The sequence below is a fragment of the Rissa tridactyla genome, chromosome 1, assembly GCF_028500815.1.
Source record: "Rissa tridactyla isolate bRisTri1 chromosome 1, bRisTri1.patW.cur.20221130, whole genome shotgun sequence".
NCBI lineage: Eukaryota > Metazoa > Chordata > Aves > Charadriiformes > Laridae > Rissa > Rissa tridactyla.
In genome coordinates this window covers 24,194,715-24,222,584 of record NC_071466.1, presented here as the reverse complement: position 1 = coordinate 24,222,584, position 27,870 = coordinate 24,194,715, and the positions used below count along the sequence as shown (strand labels likewise).

The window sequence follows — 27,870 nt, the reverse complement described above, 5'->3', positions numbered from 1 at the left end:
GCCCCGCCCCGCCCCGCCCCGGAAGCGTTTCTAGGTGACGGCCGCCCCGGCCCGGCAGTAGCGCGGTGGGTGGTGGCTGCGGCCGGGCGGGCAGCGCGATGGAGCACATCCGCACCACCAAGGTATCCCCCGCCTCGGCTTTCCGCTCCTGGCTGGGGCGGCCGCTTCGGTCGCCGGGTGGGGGTGGTCGGTCGGGGAGCGGCGGCGTTGCCGGTAACTGTGGGGAGAGGAGAGGAGGGGAGGGGAGGGCCGGGCCGGGCCGGGCCGGGCCGGGCCTGTTCGGCCCGGCGAGTCCCTGCCCCGCCGCCAGCTGTGGGCGAGGGCGTTGTTGTCCTTCTCTTCCTTCCATTTTGTAGCCCGTGCCGTCCCGGGAGGGGCTCCGGGGCGGTCGGTGCCGCTTGGGGTGTCCCCGGGCCCCGGGGGGGGAGCAGCCGGCAGCGAGGGTGCCTGTCTGCGGTGCTCCCCCCGCGCCCAGGGTGTTAGTTTGTCTGTCCTCTATAGCCAATATGTAAGAAAGACTTATGCAATTTTTCCTCTATTTTTTTCCTAAGTGTTTTCTATATAACTTTACTTTTAAGTCTCAGCTTTCATAGGATTAACTTTCTAACGGTATTTTACTCCTCAGCCCCGGCGGCGGGGGCTGCTGAGGGGGCTGCCCCCCTCTCTTGGGTCCTGGAAGCTGTGAAGTGGGAGTTTCCCGGCCTGGCAGTCTGACCTTAAACTAGGCTTAGAGATGTGCGGAGAAAAGGAGTGGTCATATTTCAGCTCCAAATAGTAGATTTATATCCAGCATTATATAAAGGAACAGACTTTTAACTTTGTGTAATGACTTATATAAATTTTATTTAAAATGCATCTAGCTGATTTTTTTATGTATATTTGTATGTGTACGTATAAAACAGGAGGAATGTCACTGATGAAGCTACTGTTAGTGATGCTTACAGTTTACTAGATAGAATAATCTTGCACCAAGCTGACAGATAGCAGATAAGGTTTCTTTATCAGGCTGTTTACTTAGAAACCTGAAACTCCTTGTTTGTGAACTTAGTATTGTATTGTTACAGGCAATAGCTAATTTCAAAATAAAAACTAGGCTAAAACCAGAGTCTCTTGATGAGCTGAGTAGCTGTTTAAGTTTCAAACCTGAAAATAAGGCTAGAAAGGTTACCACTGTCTTTGCATTTGCAAGTGTGTTTCTGCATGTTTTTGGGCCCCTGGTGGGGAAAAAATACTTCATGTAACAATATAACTGAAGAGAGAAACAAGCTCTGAATACGACTTACAAGATACAAGACTTACTGCTTGAAGCAATTATTTTTATAATTCATACAAAAAATTATCAGTTCTGAAAGTATCAATTTTATGGCTAGAAATAGCATGAGGTTTTGATTATAATTGTCTTGCTTGCTTAGCTTTTTGTAAGCCGTTGGTTTATTGAATATCCAGGTGGATTAAAATGCATATACGCTAGATGGTAATAATTGTGAGTGTTACAGTTACAGGAAGCAGGAAAAGTAAAGTACGGGCTTGCACTCTGGGCCTTAAAGGTTCAGTGCATGTGTAGGTTCAAGTTGGATCTCATTCCAATTGTTCTGAGACATATCTACTTTTTATAATCTGACAGCTGTTCACAGTTGGTTTTTTACAATTTTTTTTTATTAAAGTAATAGTAAAATAAGCTTCAAATAACAGTGCAGTCTTGTATTGTTAACTGCTGTGCAGGGAAGCTGTCATCCCTAAGACAAGGTGATGCAGTAGGTTTTATTCCTCCTTAAACTTCAGTTTGCTGCAAATGTCGAAGTTAAAATTGTCTTAAAACTATCAGTACAGCTACTGGAAGTAAAGTTTAGCTTTTTGTGAAATAAAACTGTCCAGCAGATTTATGTTGAATAAAGAAGTGAGGTGAACTTAGAAATCACTTCTGTCTGAGAATATATATTTAAATAGCAGCAAATGATGAAAACCAGTTCACAATGTGTCATAAGTGGTGGGGAAATTACAAATAAGAATATTGTGATTTTGCAATGGAGCTTTAGAACTAAAGTGTCCTTAAAAATATTTTAAAGCAAAACATAGTAGAAAAGACTGGAATTTCTTCAGTTAAGTGTTTGTATATTTAAAGTCAAATCTGTTTTAGTGAAAATACTGATGGATTTTCTACTGAAGATAGAAAGTTTTGCTTAGCTTGACTGCTAAATCCTAAGCTTATGTTTGTCAGCCTGAGACAAATGGGGAAGGGAAAACTTTAAATTTCAGTGAGTGTCATACAAAAGTAATAAAAGAATTTTGGAATGACATACTGTAATTTGTTTTTGTCTTGCTTTAATTGTTCTAATTTAATCCTTCGATGTTTTTAATGCAAGATTAAGAAGTAGTGTTTCAACCTTCCTTTCTGTTCTAACTTGTCTCCTGTATTGAAACACTTCTTTCTGGTTTTTTTTGCTTTTAATCTGTAACTCCTAATACCAATAAATTGTATGGTGTATCTCTTTCACTGTCAATACTCTGTTATTGAGGTAGCTGTTCAAATTCTTACTGATTTAAAAATTTGCTAATCTCTTAGTGCTACCTTCTGTCAGAATATAGCTTTTGACTACTTAAATGATCTCTGTTTACAGATGTGCTAAAATTCAGTAACAGTCTTCAATCTCTTAATCTTGTGAACCCATTCTCTTCAAAAATGACGACTGACTTGTTTTTCCATAACTAAGGATTTGCCAAACTTTACAATTGAAAGGCAAAAATAAGAAGTGTCTGTCTAGCTGCGTACCCATTAGAGCTGGCTTGGGTCAAGTTTAAATGAACATCTCATCTAGGGATGCTGAATCTAAAATACGTTTCAGTTGTCTCTAAGAAAAGCGTATCTAGAATTTAGCTTTCATAACTCTTGAAGACTTTACCTACGTAAGAGGAAGCTGGAGCACTACTGCCTGTCCTCATCTAACATAGAAATACAGCTTTGAGAATAGCTGCCTTGTTACATGGAGAATGGAACTTTGCATGCCAGGATTTTGTGGGTTGTGTTACTGGAGCAAAAGTGGAGCAGTTTCTGTGCCCTTCTCAGTTTGCTGGGGAGCTGCAGTGCCAGGTACCTGAGCAGTTACTGCTGCAGAACTGCCCAAAATAAATTCTGTGTTTTGGCCATGCTATATTGATTTATGCTACTCTGTATCTGAGTGCTGATATGTTGCTGGTTACAGCATAATGTATTTTGAGGTACTGATGCATGTAGCTTTGCAGTTTTTTTTTGCTTTCTAAACTGAAATCTAGAATATCACAGTAGCACTGGCTTTTAGTAGATATTTTTATTTCCTTTGTTCTGTTTTATATGTGTTAAGTTGCTTTTCTAACTTTCAAAACCAACATTAGGCCTTGCTAGATTGTAAGAAATACCTAAATTGAAAAGACAAGTTTTTAGTGTTCTCTATGTGCTTTTAGTAGATAAATAAGTTTGTACATATGAATTAAAAATGGCTTAAAATCAGCACAGTAGATGTGGTCTCTCCTAATCACCTCATCTGGGTGCTGGTCTTGCTGGTGTGGTAGTTTTTGGAGTTCTGCCATGCATTTAATGGCAGTAGCAGCAAGCCTCAAGCATAGGAGCTTTAACTTGCTATTAATGAGACGGTGCTGCCAAGAAATAGAGGAATGCATGGAGATAAGTCAGTTGCCATTCTCCTTTCCTGTTGTTGCACACAAAGAATCATGTAATGTTTGCTTCAAATAAAGCAAACTGTGGAGCCTGTAAAGTTATGAGCAGCAGATAAAATGCAGGCTATCTAGAAATCACTTTCTTTCTGAAATGTTTTCCACGGGACTGAGATAACAATGTTGATGGAATAGCAGAGAAGTTTGCCCTTGCAAGACTCAAGCTTCAAATATCTGCTTCAAAAGCTAGCACAGTCCTTGAATTTTTAGGAGATTGGTATAATTATTAGTATAATGCTTGCATTTCACTAGAATGTATTTTGAGTATGAGGCAAGGTTACGATGATATAGATTTTTAAAGCTGAGGATGACATAAAAGACAATAGATAACTAAAATTGAAGTCAGGGGGACATAATCTTTATGGCTTTGAGTCTTTAGACAGCCAAGGAAGCATGTTGCTGAGATCAGCTGTTAATTCAGTGCTGGCATCTCAATAACAGGAAATTCAGTGTGTGCTTGCTCTGTTTTGGGGAAGCAGTCTAAAAGCTTAGTAATCAATTGGTTTTAATTATTTTCTAAAAAACTTGATATCCTGGCCTCTTCTACTAGTAAATAACCATAGCATTTATGTGCATGGAGTAAGTATTCTGATGAGCCTAGCATTGTGCCTTCATTATGCACTTTCGTATTGAAATAGGATATTTTAACTAGTCAGTCTTCTCCAAGCTTATGTGACTGCTGTTGTGTTCTTAATAGTTTGGCCCGAATAGCCTTGTGTGTACTGTTGTGCTGTCTACCACTTTCAAAATTATTGCACAAACTGACAGAGCTTTTGCACCGTTAGGATTTCGCTTTCTGCAGAAACTAAGTTTTGCTCTCCCTCCCCTCTTTTTTTACAGGTAGAGCAAGTGAAATTACTAGATAGGTTCAGCACGAGCAATAAGTCACTGACGGGAACTCTATACCTTACAGCAACGCATCTGTTATTCATTGATTCAAGCCAGAGAGAGACATGGGTAAGGATAATGAATGCTTGTGGCTCCAAAGCATAGGCTCCAGATGCATTTGTTCTTCCTGATCTAAGGTTGAATTTGCTTACTAAAATGCTCATCTAAGGTACCTCTTGTTCATGGTATCATAACAAGTTAATGATTTGCAGATTGTACTCTTGCCTGACACTGCTGCAGTTGAAATCGGGTAGGGTTGAAAATGTTCACGCTTCTTTTCAAGCTGCTGTAATTTCTTCTCTAGCCTTTACTTGTATTCCTGCATGAATGTGTGGTGGTTTTCTTTAAATTTGCACTGCAGTTCAGGGGCAGGAGTGGGAGACTACCAGGTAGTTTAAGCATCAGGTTTAAAATTTCTGCGTTAACTTACCTTGTATTTAGATCCTGCCTAGGTTAAATGAGATGGCAAGACCCAAAGATCTAGGCTTTGGTGAAATATTGAATATCCCATGACCTTTTTTAAAGTGGTAAGCAGCTGTTTCTTCCCAAGTGTTCACCTCCCGAATGAAAGAATTCAAAAGGGGCTGCAGCTTTTTGGTGACCACTGTTATGTTGTGGTTACTGTACTAGCCAACAATCAAAGTTGGATAGTACAGTGATTCCCATTAGTTTTTCTGTTCAGTGCCCTGATGGCACACATGGGGACATCAAGTTCTGTCTTCCACTGTAGCCCAGCTATCTGACTGAGTTCAGTGACTTAAGTCTATCATCCTCTGGGATGAAATCTCATTTCCCTGTGTGTGGCTAATTATTTTTTTCTGTGCGTGTATTACCTGATGGTGTATCTTTCTGGATTACCCTTAATTCTATATCTTGGTTATCTGACTAGATGCCTCATGGAGCTTTCAAGAAAAGTTATTTTTTCCGTGATTTGTTCTTAGATACAATGCACAATTTTGTACAAACCAAACTCTTATACTTTCATACAAAATGGGTTATTTGGGACAATGTGATTCAGAAGCATTACTTGCATCTCCCTGTGCACCACGTTAAAAGGTTTCATTTTGGGGAAATTGAATGTATAATCAGAGTATTGCATTTCTGTGATGAGAATGCAAGTATCAAGTATAATTATGATAATGTCTCAGAGAGATAGTCTCTTTGTAAATGCGTATTTGGCAGCATAGTTTTCAGGTGCCTGTCTAATTCTGATCAATATTTAAGAAGAGATGATTGCTTCACTGAGGTAATTGAAATGCTATCAAGAACGTCTTGTTCAGTTGAGGTAATGCATCTGTGGCTTTCTTGCCATGGCTGAACAGCTGTTGCTTTCCCATGTATTTTTTTTAAATTTTGTGTAGATCTGCCACACAGATGAATCTATGAAGGGCTTTTGTGTATCCATTACTGTGGCAGTCTTCTGTTAGAGTGGTTGAAAGGCATTTAGCTGAGAGGCTTTCATATCTGCATACTGCAATGGGTAATACAGGAGATGTGTTCATTCTATAGGTGTTGAATACTGGAATTCTAAAATCTTCTGTATCTTTTATACTTTGAGTTGCTTTCCCTGATTTGCTTTATGTTGCCTGAAAATTCTGAAGTGCGTTCCTGTAGATCCTTTAAAAAAAAAAAAAGGCAAGCATATAGCCTACTTGGACCCTGCCTAATTAGATGTAAGCGTATCAGTTAGCAAAGTTATAGAAGAGGACTAAACAACCCCAGTGGAGTTCTACTTCTTGATTTTATTTTGTTTTGCATTTAAAAGGATATTTACTGCCCCTTGCAAATATTAGACAACCCCTCAATACGAGGGAAGTGATTAATTAAATTTTGATGAATTATGATATCCTTATCAAAACGCCAGTCTTAGATTTCTTATTCTAAATTTATTTCTTTTCATAACTAAATGATTGACAAAATTAGTCAAAATCTGTATTCAGCATTGCTTAATATCTGCTTTTGTAAATAGTATGCTGTTCCCATTTTTTTTGTCAGCATGCTAATGCTGTGAGTTCTTGTATGCCACAGATACTGCATCACCACATTGCTGCGGTGGAAAAACTTCCCTTGACTACTTCTGGCTGCCCCCTTGTCATTCAGTGCAAGAACTTCAGGATAGTTCACTTTATTGTTCCCAGAGAGAGAGATTGTCATGACATTTATAACTCTCTGCTTCAGCTGTCAAGGACAGGTAATACTTCCAATTGTAAAAGACTTTGCAGTATATGTCTGGATAACAAGGTGGTGGTGGGAAATCCATGGCTTTTTTTTATTATGTAAAAGCCTTTTAAATGGATTTGATATGTGAAAGAATTTTAATGATTAAGTATTAATCTGCAAACAAACTCAGAATATGCGTTGCCTGGCTTTTGTAGGTCACTGATGTTCACTAGCAGAATGCGAGATTCCTGGTTTTTTTGCATTTCTAATGTTATCCCTGAAATTGTGACTATAAATGTGTATAGTCTTTCTTTACTGGTGTGTTCCATAGGTAAAATGCTACTAAGCAAATACTAACTTGTTACTGATTTCATGCAGTTTGAAAAATAAAACTAAAGTTTTGATGCTAAAAATAGCACTACCAATTCAGCTTTACAAGAGAGTTCTGTCACCTAGTGTGGTCTTTAGCATTTTCCGCTTTGCATTTAGAACAATGTAAAATGTCGTCATCTGTGATATGTGAATAATGTATTAGGAAAAAACATAAAATATTTTGAAAGCTTTTTTGCTTTAAAGGAATCTTTAAAACTTACTGCTTTTAAAGGTCAGTAGATGTAAATTTCTGTTCTTACCTCCAAAAGTAGTTCTTCTAGCTCTTGTAAAGTCCTCTAATAATTCTGCCTTTTGTCTTGTTCAATTTTGTCAGTCTTTATTTTGTGACTTCTGATTTTTCCCTTATGGCTTTAGAAACATCCTGGATGAAATACGTCAAGCACCCTAGAGAGAGCTCTCATAACCTACCTTTAACTAAATATCTGTAACTGTGTCAGTTAACAGTATGATAGTTGCAGAATAAATATTTCAAGAGTGTCAAGTATCTATGTAGTCTTGCTTCTGAGAATCTTGAAGCCTGAAGCTTTCTCTGCAACTTGGGCAATTTCAAGACTTGTCAACTGTGCTACCTTTCTCCACTCAGAAATTTTTTTGGGGGAGGGACAACTCATTATATAGTCTTGTTCTTTACCTTTTAGCAAAATATGAAGAACTATATGCCTTCTCCTATAATCCAAAACAAAATGAATCGGAGCAAGTCAAAGGTTGGCAGCTTATTGATCTAGCAGAAGAATATAAGAGAATGGGAGTGCCAAATGCTAACTGGCAGTTGTCCGATGCAAATCGTGATTATAAGGTAAGTGTTGTAATGGAAACATGTTTTGTTCTGCATCTGTTTCTGCCTTATCCTCTTATCCTATAGTTCTATGGAAAACAGTCTAATACTGTGAAAGCACTTGGCTTGCAGCATGAGCAAAAACTTGCAGGTGAGAGTGTTAACTCCTTAATCAGTGTGCAGTCTCACAACTTTCTAACTGAACCTTTTTTCAAGGTCTCATTGAGAGAGTGTGTGTGCATAGATGCATGTGTTCTTTGGGATTGTTTCTAGAGTATACTTACCTGTTTGAAGCCCAGCCCCAGCAATTCTGGTGCTCTGCAGCTCTGTTATCTCTCTTAACTGACACGGATTCTGCTTTAGCATTTGTGATGATTAGTTTTCATCTTACTTTGTGGTCTGCAAATACAAAAAATAAGGGAAATAATTTTAGTATTTTATTTGAAATTCATTCTTAGTATTTCTACTGAAGAGTTGCATTCTTGAGAGGTGAATGCTAGTATAGCAGTGCTTTCCAGCAGTGCTTGGTTGTATAACTTGGATACCAATTTGTACATCCTTATTCATGGCTTGTCTCCTCTTTTGAGCTATTTATGTGTATATAGAGAAACATGTTAGTGTTTATCCTTTCTCTTATTTCACCTAACATAACTCAAATTAGATGCAATAAAACTAGTATAGGCTTTTTGCCTTGTACGTAAAATTCTTTGTGTGTATCTGTGTCTTTCAGATTTGTGAAACCTATCCTAGGGAACTTTATGTTCCCAGAACTGCAAGCAAGCCCATAATTGTTGGTAGCTCTAAGTTCAGAAGCAAAGGAAGATTCCCAGTGCTGTCGTATTATCATAAAAATAAAGAGGTATACTGTGTCTTCTCTTAATGCAAATGTACTGAAAACTGTTTCTCAACACTGGGCAGTAGTTCAGGGTAGGTAAGGAGAAACTGACCTCAAGATAACTGCAGATAGCTTTTTGTCAAGTGATCTGTCTGCCTTTATATATCAAGAATAAAATCTGTTAGGTCAAAATGGGCGTTAAAACCCCAAAACAAAACACCAAAAGAATAGAGCTGGTTCTTTAAGGAGGAATTTGAAAGGAAAAAACCCCTAGAGAACGGGAAAAAGATTTTGCAGGGTTTGGTAGAGTGTGGTGTGAAGCAGCATCTACCTGTCTTAGCTATGGAGTATCTTTGAAGGGAAAGAAGGATTGTCCTCTTGCTGAGTTGAAAAATTTATGAAGGCTGAGTGTTAAGCTACTAGATGCATTTGAAGATAACTACTATTTGGAAGATGCAACTGATACCTTCTGAAATAAAATATATCATTGAAAATTGCATGCTGAAAATTACATTAGATGATAACATATCATACTTGCAGTAGTAAAACCAAACATAACTCACTTCATACCAATAGAGTAACTTGCTTGCCCAAAGTATATTTTTTCCAGTTTATACTTTCTTGGAATTTTTAAACTTGGTGAAAGTCCATTATGTAAACTGGTACCTTGCCCATGTACATAAGCCAGAAAAAATCTAAAGGTTTGTCAGAACATTTTAAGTTGTAGTTACTGTGTTTGAAGGTGTACAAGTGATATACTTAAAGTTGGAACGCCTAAACTTTTTTCAATTTAATGCTGTTACCTGCCAAATGAAACAATTTGTTTCCGTGTCCTTTTTAGAATTATGCAAAGCACTTAAACTACAGATATTAAACTGATGCTTATTTGTTCTTTGTTTTCTATGGTAGGCTGCAATTTGCAGATGCAGTCAGCCGCTCTCAGGTTTCAGTGCCAGGTGCCTGGAAGATGAACACATGTTGCAAGCCATCAGTAAAGCAAATCCTTCAAATCGCTACATGTATGTCATGGACACCAGGCCAAAGGTATGTATGTCAGGTTCTACAGACTGGCCTCTCCTCCTGAACATTAGAGTACAGGGATACAGTGTAATTCTGAAAAAAAAAAAGTGTTAAATATAACTCTATTGTGGGCAAAAATGTTCTTTAAAGGTAAGTTTAGGCCTCTCTGTTCAGGTGTTTAATTACTTGCTTTCTTAAAGAAGCTGCGCACCTCTCAGGACTCGGCTAGAATTCACTGAATATGCTAGTGAACTTTTGGGGAGGTGCATTTAAAAATACACTTAAAACATAGTTAAAACATGAATAGTTGAGTGGGATCCAAGTCATTGTAACTGTTTGAAATTAAATTCATAAAACAGTAAGCTGTGTTGGGGTTTCTTTGGGAATGGGAGAGAATACTGTATTCTGTGTATATGTTCTGTGAAAACTGCTATCGCTCTTTGTCTTAGCCAGGAAGAAATAGGGTAAATTCTGTTGTAGCATTCTGAGGTCATAATTCATCACTGTCTAATTAAATTGAATTATGTTGGGTTTTTGACCTGTGTTGGAATGTGCATTTAAATAGGTATTCATTTCATAGAATCACAGAATGGTTCAGGTTGGAAGGGACCGTAAAGATCATCTAGTTCCAACTCCCCTGCTATGGGCAGGGACACTTCCCACTAGATCAGGTTGCTCAGAGCCCCATCCAGCCTGGCCTTAAAAACTTCCAGGGATGGGGCTTCCACCACCTCTCTGGGCAACCTGTTCCAGTGCCTCACCACCCTCATGGTGAAGAACTTCTTCCTAACGTCCAGTCTGAATCGACCCATCTCTAGCTTTAATCCATTCCCTCTAGTCCTACCGTTACCCGACATCCTAGAAAGTCCCTCACCAGCTTTCTTGTAGGCCCCCTTAAGATACTGGTAGGCCACTAAAGGTCTCCTCGGAGCCTTCTTTTCTCCAGACTGAACAACCCCAACTCTCTCAGTCTGTCCTCATAGGAGAGGTGCTCCAGCCCTCTGATCATCCTCGTGGCCCTTCTCTGGACACGTTCCAGCACGTCCATCTCTCTCTTGTAGTAGCGGCTCCAGAACTGGACTCAGTACAGTACAGGTGGGGTCTCACGAGAGTGGAGTAGAGGGGGAGAATCACCTCCCTTGACCTGCTGGCCACGCTTCTCCTGATGCAGCCCAGGATACGATTGGCTTTCTGGGCTGCTAGTGCAAACTGACAGCTCATGTTGAGCCTCTCGTCCACCAGCACCCCCAAGTCCTTTTCTTCAGGGCTGCTCTCAAGCCAGTCACTGCCCAGCCTGTACCGGTGCTTGGGATTGCCCTGACCCAGATGGAGGACCTTGCACTTGGTCTTGTTGAACTTCATGAGGTTGGCATGGGCCCACCTCTCCAGCCTGTCAAGGTCCCTCTGGATGGCATCCCTTCCCTCCAGCGTGTCAGCCGCCCCACACAGCCTGGTGTCATCGGCAAACTTGCTGAGGGTGCACTCTATGCCACTGTCCATGTTGCTGACGAAGATGTTAAACGAGACCGATCCCAGTACTGATCCTTGAGGGACTCCACTTGTCGCTGGCCTCCACTTGGACATGGACCCATTGACAGCCACCCTTTGGGTGCGGCCGTCAAGCCAGTTCTTTATCCACTGAATTGTCAGTCCATCAAAGCCCTATTTTATCAGCTTGGAGACCAGGATGTCATGTGGGACAGTGTCAAAGGCTTTGCTCAGGTCCAGGTAAATGACGTCAGTTGCTCTCCCCTTGTCTATTGATGATGTGACCTTCTCATAGAAGGCCACCAGGTTTGTCAGGCACGATTTGCCCTTGGTGAAGCCGTGTTGATTGGACCCAATCACCTCTTTGTTATTCTTCTGCCTCAGCAGTGCCTCCAGGAGGATCTGCTCCATAATCTTACCAGGCACGGAGGTGAGACTGACTGGCCCATAGTTCCCTGGTTCCTCCTTCTTTCCCTTTTTGAAAATGGGGATTATGTTTCCTGTTTTCCAGTCAGTGGGGACTCCACCAGACTGCCATGACTTTTGGAATATAGTAGAGAGCGGTTTAGCAACCTCATCCGCCAGTTCCTTCAGTACCCGTGGGTGTATCCCATCAGGTCCCATGGACTTGTTCACTTTCAGGTTCATCAGATGGTCATGAACCTGATCTTCACTTTCGATGGGCAGTTCTGTCCAACCCCTGCCATTGTCTTCTATGACTCCGGGAGTGTGGCTGGAGCCCTTGCCAGTGAAGACTGAGGAAAAGAAGTCGTTGAGAACCTCAGCCTTCTCCATATCACTTGTCACCAGCTCCCCCGTTTCCTTTCTGAGGGGGCCCACACCCTCCCTAGTCGTCTTCTTACCATTAATGTACCTATAGGAATTTTTGCTGTTTCCCTTGATCTCCTTGGCTAGATTTAATTCTAACTGAGCTTTAGCTTTTCTCACCAGGTCTCTTGCTGTTCAGACAGCTTCCTTATATGCCCCCCATTCCAGCTGTCCTCTCTTCCACTCCTTATAAAGTTTCTTTTCGTGTGACAGTGTCTAGGAGCTCCCTGTTCATCCAGGCAGGTCTCCTAGCATTCTTTCCTGCCTTCCTCTTCATTGGTATAGTTTGCTCCTGAACACAGAGAAGGTGATCCTTGAATACTGACCAGCTGTCCTGGGCCCCCCTTCCCTCTAGGGCTTTGTCCCACAGCACTTTGGCCAGCAGATCCCTGAAGTGATCAAAGTCTGCATGCCTAAAGTCCAGGGTCGTAAGCTTGGAACATATCCTCCTACTTGCCCTGAGGATCTTAAATTCTATCGCTTTGTGGTCACTGCAGCCAAGGTTATCCCTGAGCTTCACATTGGTCACCAGCCCTTCCCTGTTGGTGAGAACGAGGTCCAGCATAGCACCTTTTCTGGTTGGTTCCTCTACCATTTGGAGGAGGAAGTTGTCGCCAATGCATTCCAGGAACATCCTGGATTGCTGGTGCCTTGCTGTGTTGTCCCTCCAGCAGATGTCAGGGTGGTTGAAATCCCCCATGAGGACCAGGGCCTGTGAATGCGAAGCCACTTCTATCTGCCTATGGAGGGCCTGCTTTGCTGGTCAGGTGGCCTGTAGCAGACCCCTACTGTGACATTGCCTTCCCCAATCTTCCCTTTAATCTTAACCCATACACTCTCAACCAGCTCCTCATCCTTGCCCATGTGGAGCTCCGTCGATTCTAGCTGGTCACTGATGTAGAGGGCAACACCTCCTCCCCTCCTACCCTGCCTGTCCTTCCTAAAGAGCTTGTATCCGTCTGCCCCTACATCCATCTACCCCTACATTCCAGTCATGGGAATCATCCCACCAAGTTTCAGTAATGGCCACTATGTCATGGCTTTCCAGCAGCATAGTGGCCCTTAATTCATCCTGTTTATTGCCCAAGCTGCGTGCATTCGCATAGAGGCACTTCAGCTGGGCTGGCCCTGTCACCCTCTTGCGGGAATCCCCCTTGATTCCCTTGGGGTGTCCTGGTGCGTCGTCTCTGGCTTGCCTTAGGGCATCAAGTGGAGAGCCCTTACTAGGACTCCATCCCTCTGCCCCTGATGTGCTGCCCCACTGTTCGTCACAGGCAAGCGTGAAATTATTGACCCCTTCCCCCTTCAAATCTAGTTTAAAGCCCTATCAATGAGGCCTGCCAACTCCTGCCCCGGAATCCTTTTTCCCCTCTGGGATAAGGGCATCCCACTTATCCCTCACTCAAATCTCTGAACACAGGAGCTGGAAAACAAGGATGTAAAGTGAAAATCTTACACTGCAGCATCTGCACTTATTTTGAGCTGGGTTCAGCAGTAGGTCGGTCTGACAGACTGAAACTGAGCCAACTGTGGGTTTTTTATAGTTGTAATTTTCATAGCTGTAGCAATTTATTAGCTTCTTACCCCCAAAACTGACATTTTTTTTTAGGATGTCTGGAAAGCGCATGTATGGTTAAGTCTGGGTCTTACTCTTTAGGTTAATTGTTTTGTAGTGTCTTTGCTCATAAATGTTTGGAAATAAGTAACGGTTTGTTGGTGGGAATATGGAGGAGAGAATAGGAAATTATTAAATGCATTGTTCAGATATGTCAGCTCTAAATATAGACTGCCTGTTGGTTTTATGTACCATGCCTTTCTTAAGCTTGAATGCTTTCAAGTTGATTTGCCACGAACTGTTAATTCATTAGAATCTGTTTATAGTATGTGCTCTTGTGCATTTTGTGTTTTGCTTTGGTTGTTTTTTTTCCCCTCAGCGTATTCCATTGAAATTGCATTACTTCAGTTTCTTAATATGAGATTTTTATTTCAAGTACTGGTTTTCAGTATTTTTATTTTGCTCTCTTAAGCTTAATGCAATGGCAAACAGAGCTGCTGGGAAGGGCTATGAGAATGAAGACAACTACTCTAACATTAGGTTCCAGTTTGTTGGCATTGAAAATATTCACGTAATGAGATCCAGCTTGCAAAAACTTCTGGAAGGTATGTTCTAACTGTATGATAATAGTGCATATGAAAATAAGATAAATATTTTTCTGAAGCCTTCAAAAATAGATTCACAAACTGTATGGATATTGCTGTGTTTTATCACAGCTCTGTTTAGTACCAGTTTGTTGTGCTTTGTTGTAATGAATTACCTTAAAACTTTACCTTTAAACTGTAAACCCAGAGAATGGAGTTATTTTGAAGAAAATTGAATTGCACATATGTCTTGGGTGAACTTTTGATTAGTGTGTCAGTGGCTTTTGGGGAGATTTCTGTGTTTTCCAAGTATACATGCATGAATACATACATGTGTAATAAATACACAAAATAGCGTGTGTGTGTACCTACACTTTCATATATAGAATATGGATTCTTCAAGGAGCACTTAGTTCCCCAGAACTCACAGTTAATAAGCATGTTGTCCGTACAAAACTTGAGCTCTTTGGCCTGGTGAGCCACTTCTGTGCTTGTAGGTGCATCTTAGTGTTTGTAGAGAGGAGGGTAGGGGAAAAGCGAACCACTTTACCATAGCACTGCCTGCCACCTGGTGGCGAAAATCATAGAATCGTCTAGGTTGGAAGGGACCTCTGAGATCATTGAGTCCAACCATTAACCTAACACTGCCAAAACCACCACTAAATCATGTCTTAAGCACCATGTCTACCTATCTGTGACTCACCATCCCTGGGGTATTTAAACCACTTCCCTGGGCAGCCTGTTCCAATGTTTGATAATGCTTTCTGTGAAGAAATTTTTCTTAATATCCATCCTAAACCTCCCCTGGCGTGACTTGAGGCTGTTTCCTCTTGTCCTGTCTCTTCTTACTTGGGAGAAGAGACCAACCCCCACCTTGCTACAGCCTCATTTCAGGTAATTGTAGAGAGCCGTGAGGTCTCTCCTGAGCCTCCTCCAACTTAAACAACCCCAGTTCCCTCAGCCACTGCTCTAGATCCTTCGCCAGCTTTGTGGCCCTCCTCTGGACACGCTCCAGAACATCAATGCTTTATTTAGGTATAGGTAAACAGCTGAAAATAAATTTAAGACACTTTGTGGATTATTAATACTGAGATTAGAGTACAGTGGCAGAAGTCAGGGTTCCTCACCTGACAAAATATTTATATTAAGTGTTTGTCTTCTAGAATTACACAAATATTTCCAGTCATGGAGAAGGATTACAGTTGTATGGAAGCCTATTTGGATGAAGACATCCTGGTTACATTGGTCAAGAAATCTTACAGGCTAGCAGTGTAGGCTTACTTCACTCTCATTGAGCCTGTATCTGCTGCTAACCTGTTCTTCAGGCACTCTGTATGGATGTTGTTGATGCCCCATCCCTGGAAGTGTTCAAGGCCAGGCTGGATGGGGCTTTGAGCAGCCTGGTCTAGTGGGAGGTGTCCCTGCCTGTGGCAGGGGGTTTGGAACTAGATGATCTTTAAGGTCCCTTCCAACCCAAACCATTCTGTGATTCTATGAATACTACTGGCTTTGATAATATGTAGCTTTGTAGTCTTACACTTACTTTATTGGAGGGAAAGATGATCAGCATGAGCCTGAACTTCAGTTTTTGAAGTCTGGCATAATCCCTCTTTCTTTTGCTACTATCTTCAGTTCCAGAAAGCTAGCTAATAAATCTTGATTTTTGTTTTTTTTAAAAGACACCTGCTCCTGTGCAATAATGCCTGAGGCAGAAGCGTGTGCATCACGGTTAAACTTCACAGACTTCCTATTTCTTCCATTTGACTTAGCATCCCACCAACAGTACTGACCAAATATATTTCTGTGACTTTCATTAAGGATGGAATATGTTTCAGTTTATCCGTGTGTGGATGTCTGGTTTATTTAAACCCAATTGAAACAAAATTGTGCGTAATGTCTGTAGTTCTCTAGATCAGGTTTTGGGGCAAATGAACACAGTTGTTCTAACTCTGTCCACATAATTAGCTAGATTTTTGCTGAATGCCACTCTAGAAATAGAAGCATCTTTAGGGGTAGGAAGGACCTTTAAAATTTAAGGAAGTATGCCATAATCTACTCTTCAGACCCCTGTTAGAAATAGGGTGATCAGGAAGGAAATGTGGCGAAAATGGCTCATAGCTTAAAATGAGGAAAATGCTATTTAATGTCTGTGTACCAACTTCCCATGGATGTGCTGAACTAAATGTTCTCAAATCAGGATTGTGATACCAATGACCCTGTTCTTTCAAGAGCCATTGTAACTGGGACTGTCCTCGGGTTTATTTATAACAAACAACTGTTATTCATTCTTCAGCCTGTATCCTGCTCCTAGGTTCTTTGTCCATCTCCCTGATTTCTTTTAGAATCTAAGAATTCCATTTTCAAGCAGAATGTAAGACATAGTCATATAATCTGTTCCAACATCCTTTTGTAATGGGACTACACCATGGAGCATGCTGGTAGCGGTTACAGTCTGTTCTTCATCTTGGATTCAGATGGTTTTTAAATATCTTGCATGCAGTGAAACAAAACTTTTCTGAAATAGTTTTCTTCAGTGTGGACATGATGAGCCTGCTCCCCTGATGGGCAGGCTGCCCGTCTATACAACACCAATGGAAGAATCTTCACATAAACTAAATTTGTGGCTGTGGTATTAAATATAAAGTCCAGTTTTTATATATCTGAAACACAGTATTACATGTCAGAAGACTGATAACCAAGAAGATTTTGTTTATGTTGAGAACAGCACTCCTGCAGGAAGTATTTGAGGAAAAGGCTCAATAATAGCTGCAGTGGTCTGCTGCATATATTTTGATGGTGGAAGTGTGTTAATTAAGGTTGGGGTTTTTTGTGAGTTATGTGGAGTGTGTGTAGGGGAGGTGGGTTTGTTTGGTTTTATTAGTTTAGCTGTTACAAACAACCTCTGCCCCCAACCCACTGTGCTTCAGCCTGGTTCCTAATCACATCTTGAACTGCTGCCTGAGGCATTGTTAGCGGTGTGTATAAGGACAGTCAAGCAATGGAACACTGAGGTTTTGGCACTCACATGCCTGTAGGGCATGAATTTATGATGGGATGCATATAGGCAAAACTATCTTGAATGATAGTTATTGTGAAGTAGCTGAACATCTTAGTGGTACCATAAATCGTCTCTTACCCTTTTTAGGGACCATAAGGCACCAGAAACTTTTTTTTTTGGCATATAAATGTCAAAACAGCATCAATGCAAGTTCTTTATTTCATGTCTAAGTAGTATAAAAATGTCTGCCTTAATTTACAGAAATAGAAAGTAATTATTTGGGCTCAACGTATGTGTTCTTATCTCTGCATTGGTTTATAAAAATATAGGAATCCAGCTAGAAGGGGGAAATACCAGTGGTGAAATATTTCTACCAAGCTGAAAATTCTGATCAAAAGCAGACTTTGACAGCAATATCTGGGTGAAAACAAACTGAGGGCTGAAAGCCTGTTTATTTTCTAGCTGAAAGCTTTGTGCTTTAAACCATAAGCTACAGACCGTAAGGGTGAGCAGCTTTGAGTAGTGCCTCTAGACATTGCCTTGTCTGTCCAATCCCTTCCCTGCAGATGTTTGACTTCCCAGCTATTAAAATATTTTTAGCTTCTTTTCTTTACTGTAGAGTGCTGGACCTGTTTATGCACTGTTGTGATTGAACTGGTGTATGGAACCACTGGTCTACAGGCAGTGTGAGTTAGCTGAAAGGATCAAGTAGTTCTCAGATGATTTTCCTCTGTGAAATAGACACCTCAGAAACAGAACTCCTGCCTATCAATGCTCTCTCTTTCAAAGACTGGGGAAAACTAGCATAGCTTTTTGCTGCTTCTACTGATATTTACAGACTAACCTTTAAAGCTAGGTCTTGTATCCAGGGTTTTCTTGATGTTTTGTTATCGTGTTGTGCTATGGTTTGCTAGCTCTTTCTAGGTGACAAAGATCTGTAGACTCTAGAAAAGGTGCTATGATCCTTATTTGGAAGCCTGTCTTTGTTACAGCATTCAGCAGCAACTGGCATAATGACACTTCCTGTGAAGAGCCATGGGGAGCATACAAAAACTCTTATGGCTGAAAGCTGAGAAACACGTAGCACAGATACAGGAAAGCTGCGCAAGGCAGTGGTTTAAGAGTTGATAGCCTTCATTACATCAGGGGACTTGACTGAACAGGAAACTGCATCACAGAACGACTTAGTGAATTTTGTTCTCTATTTTCCCTACTAACTCTCTTCCTCCCACACTCAGAGGTAAAGATTACTTTGCAGCTGCTGTATGAATATCCCCGCTGACAGTTTTCAGCTACAGAGCCTTTTTATTTTCATTTGGGGCCTGCTAACTTGGTAGACAGTAGGCTTCTGCTGTGGCAGGGGCAGGTATTTTTGTAGATGACAGTCTCGGGTATCTTCTCTTAGAATCACATGTAGTTGAAGCTACATCAGCCAGGGAATATTCTTTTCTTATTGCCAGAAGTTTATCATGTTTGGACAGTAATGTAACTGTGTGAGTTGGAACTCAAAATCATACAAGAACCAGGTTACGTGTTTCACTTGTGAATTAGTAAGCGTCTGTGTGACAAACTTTCAGTCTACAGCTCTTGCTGTTACACTACAAGGCAGCTTTCCTTTAATGTGAGTTCTTCCCTGCCCTCTCAATCAGCATTATTGTTACAGGATCAAAGTATACTAGGGAAGAATGGTAGAGATCAGGGTCAGAACTGTAGTATGTAATTTCTGGAGGTAGACAATCTCTATGGTTTTCAGTTCATCACCGTGTCCTTGTACTGCACTTGCTCCATTCTCCTAAACAGAATGGAGAATGTGATGAAACTCTGACTACTCTGAACTGTGTGTGGTGTCTGGATGCAAATACTTCCTACTAGTAGTTGTAATCTTTAAGTATTTCTGTTAAGCTTTTGGCACTCACATTGCCTTCCTTGGTAAGGCTCCCCATCGGGGATAACCAATATATTTACTTTGAATGTTTTGGCTTTTTTTTTTTCCAAAAAGGCACAAAGGTCTTACTCTTGTCATTCATGGTTACTGTAGTTCTACTGAATTGAATTTTGGATGGAGCACACTTTGTAGTAGCCCTGTCTTAACCATTTCAGTGGGGGTTTCCTGAAAGATTTCTAATCAACTTACAGCATAGGGCATTAGAAACAACATACAATTATTCTTCTTTCTCAATTGCAGGGTATAGGTAGCTGCAACTGCTTAATGCTTTCTAACGCTCTGTTATTTTCAGTCGGTGGCACGAAGGGTTTGTCTGTCAACGACTTTTTCTCTGGTTTGGAGAATTCTGGGTGGTTGCGTCATATCAAAGCTGTGTTGGATGCTGCTGTCTTCCTGGTCAAGGTAACTTGTATGCTGCTGCTTTGTTTGATGGCAAGTTGACTTTCTACCAGGGAAAATTATACTTAATATTATGTACTATGTAAAATTCTGCAGCTGACCTGTTTGGAAGTAGATGCTTAGTATACACTGATACATCTGATATGCTGTTTTAAGTATTACATGACTGGAGATGTTAAACATGCCAGCTAATGTTTTGGGGTTTTTTGAATGCTGTTTGGTCACCTTATTGGGAGATAAAGGGATTCTTATGCTCCCGAGGTTCTTGTAGGTATTTATGAAAGGTGTAAGCAATTTGGAGGTGGATGGAGCAAACTATTATTTATTGTACCCTGAAAGACACGACTCTTGGGGTACTAATTGCAGAGAAACCAAATTGACTATGCTGACTTCATCTAGGAAGGAAATGTGACTCTTAATGAAGAATTCAGAGGAACAGTTGCCTTTGCCAGACACTTACGAAGCCAAGGGCTCAACCTGAGGGGGGCTGGGTGAAGAAAAAACCTGGATCTTTTTTTTTTATCTAGTGAAAACTTCTGCCTTAGAATAGAATATTCACTAAGAAACAACTGTGTTTTGCAGGCAATAGCAGTTGAGAGCGCAAGCGTATTGGTGCACTGCTCAGATGGCTGGGATAGGACTTCCCAAGTCTGTTCTCTTGGAGCTCTCTTACTAGATTCCTATTACAGAACAATCAAAGGATTCATGGTAAGCTCGTTGCATTGTTGAGTTGTTCCGTGGTAAACAAAGGATGTAAAATGAGTATGAAAGTGAGCAGTGTAAACATGCTGATGCTCGCTTTTTGTAGTTACAAATATAAAACTTGCAATATACTGGTAGATCTTTCTTTCAGAAATACTTTGCTACTGGGAAGAACCATTTACTTAAAATCTAAAAAACTGAAATACAAACAGTGGATTGCTTTTGGCACCTTGCAGAAATGTTGCAATGATTGCCTTTTGCATCCAGAAAAGCCCATTGCCTAAGAAATGTAAGGATTCCAAAGCGCTTATGTGAGATGACAGAGGAACAGAATTATAGCAGCTCTGTGCTTTCATTACTTGTCCCAAAATCAACATTATTAAAATCTAAAGGTGACAGCTCCCCCAGTGACACAGACTTATTTAAGCAATCTAAATTTCTTCATCTTCCTATAGAGAGGAAGAATTATTTTGATATGATTATTCTTTAGAGTAGGAAAATCAACAGTGTTCTGCAGTGGCAATACAAGATGCTATGGGAACTCCTGAAAAATAGTACATAAAATTAGTTCCATGTAGTAGTTAGAACTAACTGCCACAAATATTACAAGCAAGAAAAGTGAAGTTGAGGAGGAATTAGAAAAGGGTTAATTTCTTGTGAATAGTGATAATGTGTGTAATCTTTAGGGAAGTAGTTTCATTTTTTTTTTTCAGTCCTCACTGTCCATTAGATTTCTGGGAAAGCTTCTGCAATGGACAGGCAGTCTTGTGTTTCTTTTGGTGCTTGATACTGTGACTGAAGTGATAAAACGATCTAGTGTTGATATTAACAAACTCATTGCTATAAAATGTTACAAAGATCATATTGTGTGGCTTTATGTAAACTATGAGAGCAGGAATGCAATACTAAAATTTTTCCTATACTTTGCAATTTTCTTTGTAAGTTGGTTGATAATCTATTTGTGAAGTCATACAGTGTTAGTACGCTTAGAGCAAGCCTGGCTTAACGACAGTTAACTAAACTGCTAAACTTTTCTTACTAGTTTTAGAAACATGCTTTCAGAATCTCTTGTGAAAGACTTCCAAGAAAGTAAAGGAACTACAAAGTGACAAAGAGTTGCTCCTACTGTAGTTAATTTGACTGAAATTTAAAATACAATATATCAATAACCTGTGGGGTTCATACTATAGAAGTAAGATTGAGTAACATTTTAAGTGAGATTTTGTTTGTTTTTACCCTTAGGTCTTGATAGAGAAAGACTGGATCTCTTTTGGGCACAAGTTCTCTGACAGGTAGTTCACTCTTCCAATCCAGTAAAATGTATACGGTGAACTGAACAAAGTAGTCTTGAAAACAAAAGACAACTTGTGGATGTTAAACTACTGCAGTGTTGCTAAAATTTTGCAATGAGTAAGCTATTTTCAGTAGAGAGAGCACTTCTGTATCGCTATTTATAAGCCAATTATCCAATAGGTATTTGAATATTATAGACATAGATTTCTAGTGCTGCTGATGCCTTGCTCTCAGATGTTGGTAACTGCAGCTAGATCTGCATGTGTGCACAGACAGTGCAAAACCAATATAAAGCTATGTCCCATCTATTTAGGCAATCTAAACCACTTCGTTTTGAAATTGTTAAAAAGGAGTTTGCATTTATGTTTACTTCTAATGCTGAAGTCACGCCTACCTTTAAAAGTTCTGTATGTTAAGAGTTCTGTTTCCCCCTTGATCTGCCTGACAGCTATAATAATAGCCTTGCTGCTATTCACTGCTTTTAGCTGGTGTACTCTGAATGTTGGCTATGGAAGTAATCACAAAGGAACTTAACTGTCTTATGTTTCTCTTCTGTACTGAATACAGATGTGATTACTTACAAGTCAGAAAAATAGGTTAAATATAGACTTATTTCTATTCAAAAATTGCCCTAGTTCTCGAAGTTAGGTGCTCCATCTCCAAACCAAAGCTAGTGTCAAATTAATGTGTTGTCGCTGAAAAATTAAGACTTTTTGAATTTCTAACTTAAACTACCTTCAATCTGCTTATGGAATCTTTTTCAGGTGTGGTCAGTTGGATGGCGATCCAAAAGAGATCTCGCCAGTGTTCACCCAGTTTTTAGAATGTGTGTGGAATCTGACTGAGCAGTTTCCACAAGCCTTTGAGTACAATGAAGCTTTCCTCCTTCAGATCCATGAACATGTCCATTCATGCCAGTTTGGTAACTTCCTTGGAAACTGCCAAAAAGAGCGAGAAGAACTCAAGTAAGCAGATATATTGTAACATGTCTTTTGTTTATTCCAGCAGACTAAGAACTCCTGTGAATCTTCTTCATTTTAGGCTCTGACTAGAAATAGAGGCAGGACTGGGAGTACTGAAAGGGATGTTGAACTGCATCAGGGAACAGCAGTGCTTCTTATGCTTGTGTACACTGAAGACAGTCTAATTCTGGGAGAAAATCCCATGCTCATTTTTCACAGGGAAAGTTAAGGCTTCTTTCTCCTTCTTTGCCCCCCCACCTCCCCACCCACCCTAAAAATGGGTAAGTTTAAGTATAGAAGCAGAAGCATTCTGCTGGGGGAGGCCCCCAATCTATTTTTAGGTAACCTTAACATTTTTGCCTGTTCAAGACTAATTACTGTCAGTTAGAATTATTAATAGAATGTCTCCTAATGCTTCAGCTGGAAAACTTCTGTAAAGTTTTATCAGTTCACTTTTGTCTCAAACTGTACTTCAAAAGCATTTATTGTAACTAGGCAAAACTTGCACAGTGTAAGCACTAGTACTTTTAAAACTGATAGTTCTGTTCAACATTAGCATATGCCAGGAAGAAGCTGATTTTACTAAAAGCTCTTAATTTAAGATTTATAACCATTTCTAGTAACTTATTTTTAAAAAGTTAAGATGGATTTGAGTTGAACAGCTTCTGGTTTTTGCTTGCAATCAGTGTCTTGACCGTGATCTCTTCTTGCCTTAAGATTAAAAGAGAAGACATATTCCTTGTGGCCGTTCCTTCTGGATGAAAAGAAGAAATACCAGAATCCTCTGTATAATCCAGATTTTCCTCCAGGACTAACTCTTCTGGAGCCTAATACGGTATCATTCAATTTCAAGTAAGTTTGAATTATATACAGTATCTCTTCTTCAGTTCTTTATCCTGCATAGTTAAAACTGTCTGCTACATGCAGGTTTTGGAGAAACATGTACCATCAGTTTGATCGAAGTATGCATCCCCGGCAATCTGTGTTCAATCTTATAATGAACATGAGCGAACAAAATAAACAACTGGAAGAAGAAATTAAAGAACTGGAAGCTGTAAGTATTACAAAATAAGTGTACTTACTTGTGACTTGTTCTTCAAATTCACATTTATGGTCTAATAATACTGCTAGCTTTCATATAAATGTCACTACTGTTTGGCCTAGTGCTTGTTCTATGTAATGTTGACTTTGACTTTCACTGTATGCTTCTATGTTGAATGCCAGACTATGCAGCCAATGTTCTGCTTTCAAACACAATTTATTTTGCTGTACTGATGAACTGTGTTATGTAAAAGTATTCCTACTACCAAAGCATTACTGAAGATGGCTTAATATAGGTTTAGTTTATGTTAAACTTACCTTAGATGACAGGGTACCCATTGTAGCTACAGCTGTGTTGCTAAACCAAGGCGACTGAAAATGTTTTATTTCCATTATAGCTACTAAAATGGAAGTAGTAAGTATTGTCCTTCTCTTAACTTCATATGCAGGTGCATGCTATTGTAAGTCACCATAATTATGGGGCATATACATTGTACTGCTTATTTGAAGATGGGTAATTCCAGAGATTGGTTTTCTATAAATGACTTCTAATAGCTTGCTACAGCAAACAACTAGAAAAACTGAGCAGTGTATCTCACTTTATTCCCGTATGGCTTAATGAGTAGCGTTTCATTGATGTTTCGCTATGGTCAGTTGAGGTGCTGAAACTTCAGAACGGTATCTTTTAAAAAATGCAGCTGTTCTCTAATTATCAGTTTTACTTTTTTGCATGGCTAGAAATGGTAACACTTAACTCCTGTATGTTATTTTGGGACATGGGAGAAGGAAGAACAGCTTTTTCCAGAAGATTTTATTAAACTGATCCTACCATAATGTAATGAATTCAGGTCACTGAATCTTAAACTGTTTCAAATCTTCATTGTATATTTAAAAGTTCTTATACAACTGAAGAAGGAAGATGAAAACTGAAGGTGAAGCAAGCGGAAGAATAAGCAAGATGAAAATTCAAAACTGAGACTTCACTTTACTAGAATGTTGTTCCAAGGTGTTAAGTGAGAAATGCGGGCTCAGGTGAACTTGAGTGATGAAGAGATAGTTGTTTGAAATCTTGATTCCATCTTCAAAAAGTTGGTGTCAGGAAACACTAGAGTCTTCTGGGCTCAGTCTAGGTTTTAGTAGAGCACAAACACATCAACAAAAAATATCGGTTCAGTTAACTAGTTCAAGCTCCCAGTTACTGAGTGAGATTTGTTTGAATTAAAAAAAAAAAAAAAAAAAGCAAAACACCTTAATCCAAATCTATCTTCTTCTCTTGCTGGGTGCTTCTAGGATAGGTCCTTTCCTTCAATCCTGTTTTCTAGTTGACACCTTTTAGTGTCTTCCTGCATTTGAACAAACCATATTAGCATTTTTCAGATATAAAGGAAAAGTCTTAGAAGGCTTTTAGGAAGGACGTAGGGGCTTAGGTACAAAATTACTTTTTGTCTTTAAGAGACTCATGGTCTACTGCAAGCTCACTACTTGCTAATAGTTCCAAGGCCTGTTTTCCTTTGCTTGTACTTCAGAAAGTATACCCATCTTGATAGCAACCAAACAACGGGCAGGTCTGGAAGAACCTCTCCTTCTCTACCGACACTGACGTTCAACATGTCTGCATTCTGCTCAGCTGCAAATTTTAAGCATAAGCTTGTGGCATCTGCTGTCAACTGTGGGGGGAAGAATATTTTATTGTCTAATGGCCTAAATATAATAATACGGTTACGTATGTAACTTAGGATATATAATAGAGGGTTCTGCAGATGCTAAGTTAACCAGCAAAAGTAGTGAATTCACTTCCTTTCAAAGCAGAATATTTTCAGTAAAGCTGTGATGCTCACTGTTAGTAACTATTTTCTATATTTCAGAAAATAAAGCGGAGAAATGGGCAGTCAGATGTGGTCCTTGTGAAGGAACAGCAGCAGCCTGTTCATCCTGCACCCATGGCACTGAAAACCCCTCCGTGCTTCAAGAAGGAGCAGCCACTGATCCCCGTGAACGATGCTGTAAGAACTATAGAGGGCAGCAACACAGCAGACAATCGCTACAGTGAATTTGTGGAAGAGTACTCAAAAGCTGAGCCTGCTGTTGTCAGCTTGGAGTATGGAGTGGCCAGAATGACCTGCTAATTAAAATGTGACACTGTGCTCCTCTTCTAGCCTGACTGAATTAAGAGGTGGATTATTTTGAGGATGGGTCTGTGCTGCATGACCAAAACATGATTTGTATATCAGCAAGTTTTGTTAACGTAGATTAGAACAGCATGCTAGTTGTCAAGTGTTTGCTGTTCTTTTAAGGGGAGAAAAAAAGCGTAGCTGTCTTTTAAAAGAAATAGGGGCATTTGGTAAGTAGTGACTAAAATCAAAGAATGGTATGTCTTTGGACTGAAGTCAGTTTGCACTAAATTGATTAAAACTGTAATATTACTTTATTCATTATAGGAAAACACAGGTGGTCTTTCACGAATTGATTTTATTTGGGCAAGAAAACTTGAAGTTTCTATTTTAGGAACTGAAGCTACATGTATATATCACATTATATGAATATGTATACTCTTGTTTAATGTCACCCAGTACTAACTTTCAGTGTGTTAAGTGCCATGGAAAAGTACGATATATTTCAAATCATAAATACTTGGCCTTAAACCTGTCAGATCAATGATATTGTTTTCCTTTACTACTGCAGTCTACCTGGCTCTGTTTACATTGTATTTGCTCAAATTGTTATTTCCTTAAAACAGGACTGAATATAAGGAATGAAGCATGCCTAAGCTGGCACAGCCTTTCAGCAAATAGCTATATGAATGTTAACTTATCACTGAAGACTATTCTTTTTTCCATTTTTGCTGTTGTGTAAAATATAATAGGTTGGCCTGATTTTTCCTCTCTGGCAGCTCTGTAGATTGAGCATTATTGAAGCTACACGTTGTCTCAAATGTTTTGATTTGTGGCAAGTTATTTAAGTGTAGAGTAAAAAAAGAATAAAACATGTCATGTAAGAACCCAAAACTTAGCCAATAACTGAATAGTCAGGTTCATTCAGATTGTTTAATTGTGTGCTGTGCAGTTGCTCAAGCTGCAAGAACGGAAGCAGAAGTTTTGGAAGTGTAGTCTACTGACGTTGTTCCCCAAGTAAAAAAAGTCATTCGTGTGTGCAAAGCTCATGAGAAAGTGAGTCCCTCCTGAATCTTTCATTAGAAGAAAATCTTAGTTATTGGTGAGACTCCCCTTCTCATCTTGTAGAAACTTGTGAACCTGTGCATATTTAGTAATTTCAGTACAATGTGGAGATTTTTATGTAATTGGAGAAGACAAAAACATCTTCTAGCAGGATGCGGTAGAGATCATGGAACATATGAAAAAAGGGGGATGCTTACAGCTTGTGAGCTTAATTATGTATCTGTAACCTTCTAGTAAGGGAGAAGGGTTTTGCTGATGTTTGTCTCACGATGGATTTTCTGAGCAGATAACAGAATATGGAACTCAAATGCTGGTGCCCAGCTCTTAAACGGAGGCATAGATTACAATTTTGGGTGTTAAGATCCCTAGGTAGAATGTTAGATTAATGCTACTAGCCTTTTATGTGTGGATTTAAATAATTTTTGGTTACAAGTGAAAAGGAGTTTATTCTCATCATAATCCCTGAAGTCTGTTTTGTTAAAATTACTGGTGTGCTACACACAATTTGACATAATGGGCAGCATTTCCCTCTGCACTGTATTGGATCCAGGACTCTGTTAACAAGGCCAGTATAGGTCGTGATCGAGTTGCACTTGTGAAGCTGTCTGGGAGAAATTAACTGCGACTCCTGTATTTGACTGTTAATTCCCCTGTTTCACTAATTCGTTTTTAAAAGCCTATATGTGTAAATAAAGATTCCTAAGCATCTTTATTCCCAAAGATATGAGCATAGTGTCATCTTTAAAATACATTATCCAGTCATTTGAAAATGTTTAGAATCTTTCCACCACAGGTTTTGATAGTTTCACGTTTGCACAGTGGTGCCTTACAGGGTTGCAGCAAGAGAGGTTTTTGTGCCTTGTTATTTATTGTCTCCCCTTCTCTCTCACCTTCTGTATCAACTTGGTTCTGTGGTTTTCCTTTGGAAAAACATCTTATGTATTAAGCTTGTATTGTATCACAGTAGTGAAACAAACTTATTGCTGACAATGTAGGTAAGCGTTATCGATTTGCACTCGTTTGTTTTAATATTTAGCTGCTCTGGTGTGCCATGTACATGTTTTATATTTATTGTTTAGAGTTTATAGACTCAAAAGATTATATTAAGCTTTTTTGCAAA

At 39.7% G+C, this 27,870-nt stretch overlaps 1 protein-coding gene across 2 annotated transcripts; it reads left to right on the top strand.

The window, feature by feature from the left end:
- The first annotated feature begins 13 nt into the window (after nucleotides 1–13).
- Nucleotides 14–27,870, top strand: MTMR6 (myotubularin related protein 6). 2 transcript variants are annotated; one of them, XM_054209280.1, is made up of 14 exons: nucleotides 14–122; nucleotides 4,549–4,665; nucleotides 6,625–6,787; nucleotides 7,788–7,945; nucleotides 8,655–8,783; nucleotides 9,669–9,803; nucleotides 14,123–14,255; nucleotides 19,470–19,579; nucleotides 20,159–20,284; nucleotides 21,521–21,570; nucleotides 22,336–22,536; nucleotides 23,251–23,385; nucleotides 23,461–23,587; nucleotides 25,440–27,870. In XM_054209280.1, the coding sequence occupies exons 1-14, from the start codon at nucleotides 99–101 to the stop codon at nucleotides 25,698–25,700; spliced, it is 1,869 nt and encodes a 622-aa protein (XP_054065255.1). In that variant the 5' UTR covers nucleotides 14–98; the 3' UTR covers nucleotides 25,701–27,870. The 2 variants fall into 2 exon arrangements, with proteins under 2 accessions (XP_054065255.1, XP_054065260.1); XM_054209285.1 differs by lacking the exons at nucleotides 14–122; nucleotides 6,625–6,787.

Excerpts from the sequence above, each read along its gene's own strand:
- MTMR6 (XM_054209280.1), top strand. The coding sequence starts at position 99 with ATGGAGCACATCCGCACCACCAAG. Across the intron at positions 20,285-21,520 it reads GAACAATCAAAGGATTCATG|GTCTTGATAGAGAAAGACTG; the intron begins GTAAGCTCGTTG and ends TTTTACCCTTAG. Across the intron at positions 23,386-23,460 it reads ACGGTATCATTCAATTTCAA|GTTTTGGAGAAACATGTACC; the intron begins GTAAGTTTGAAT and ends TGCTACATGCAG.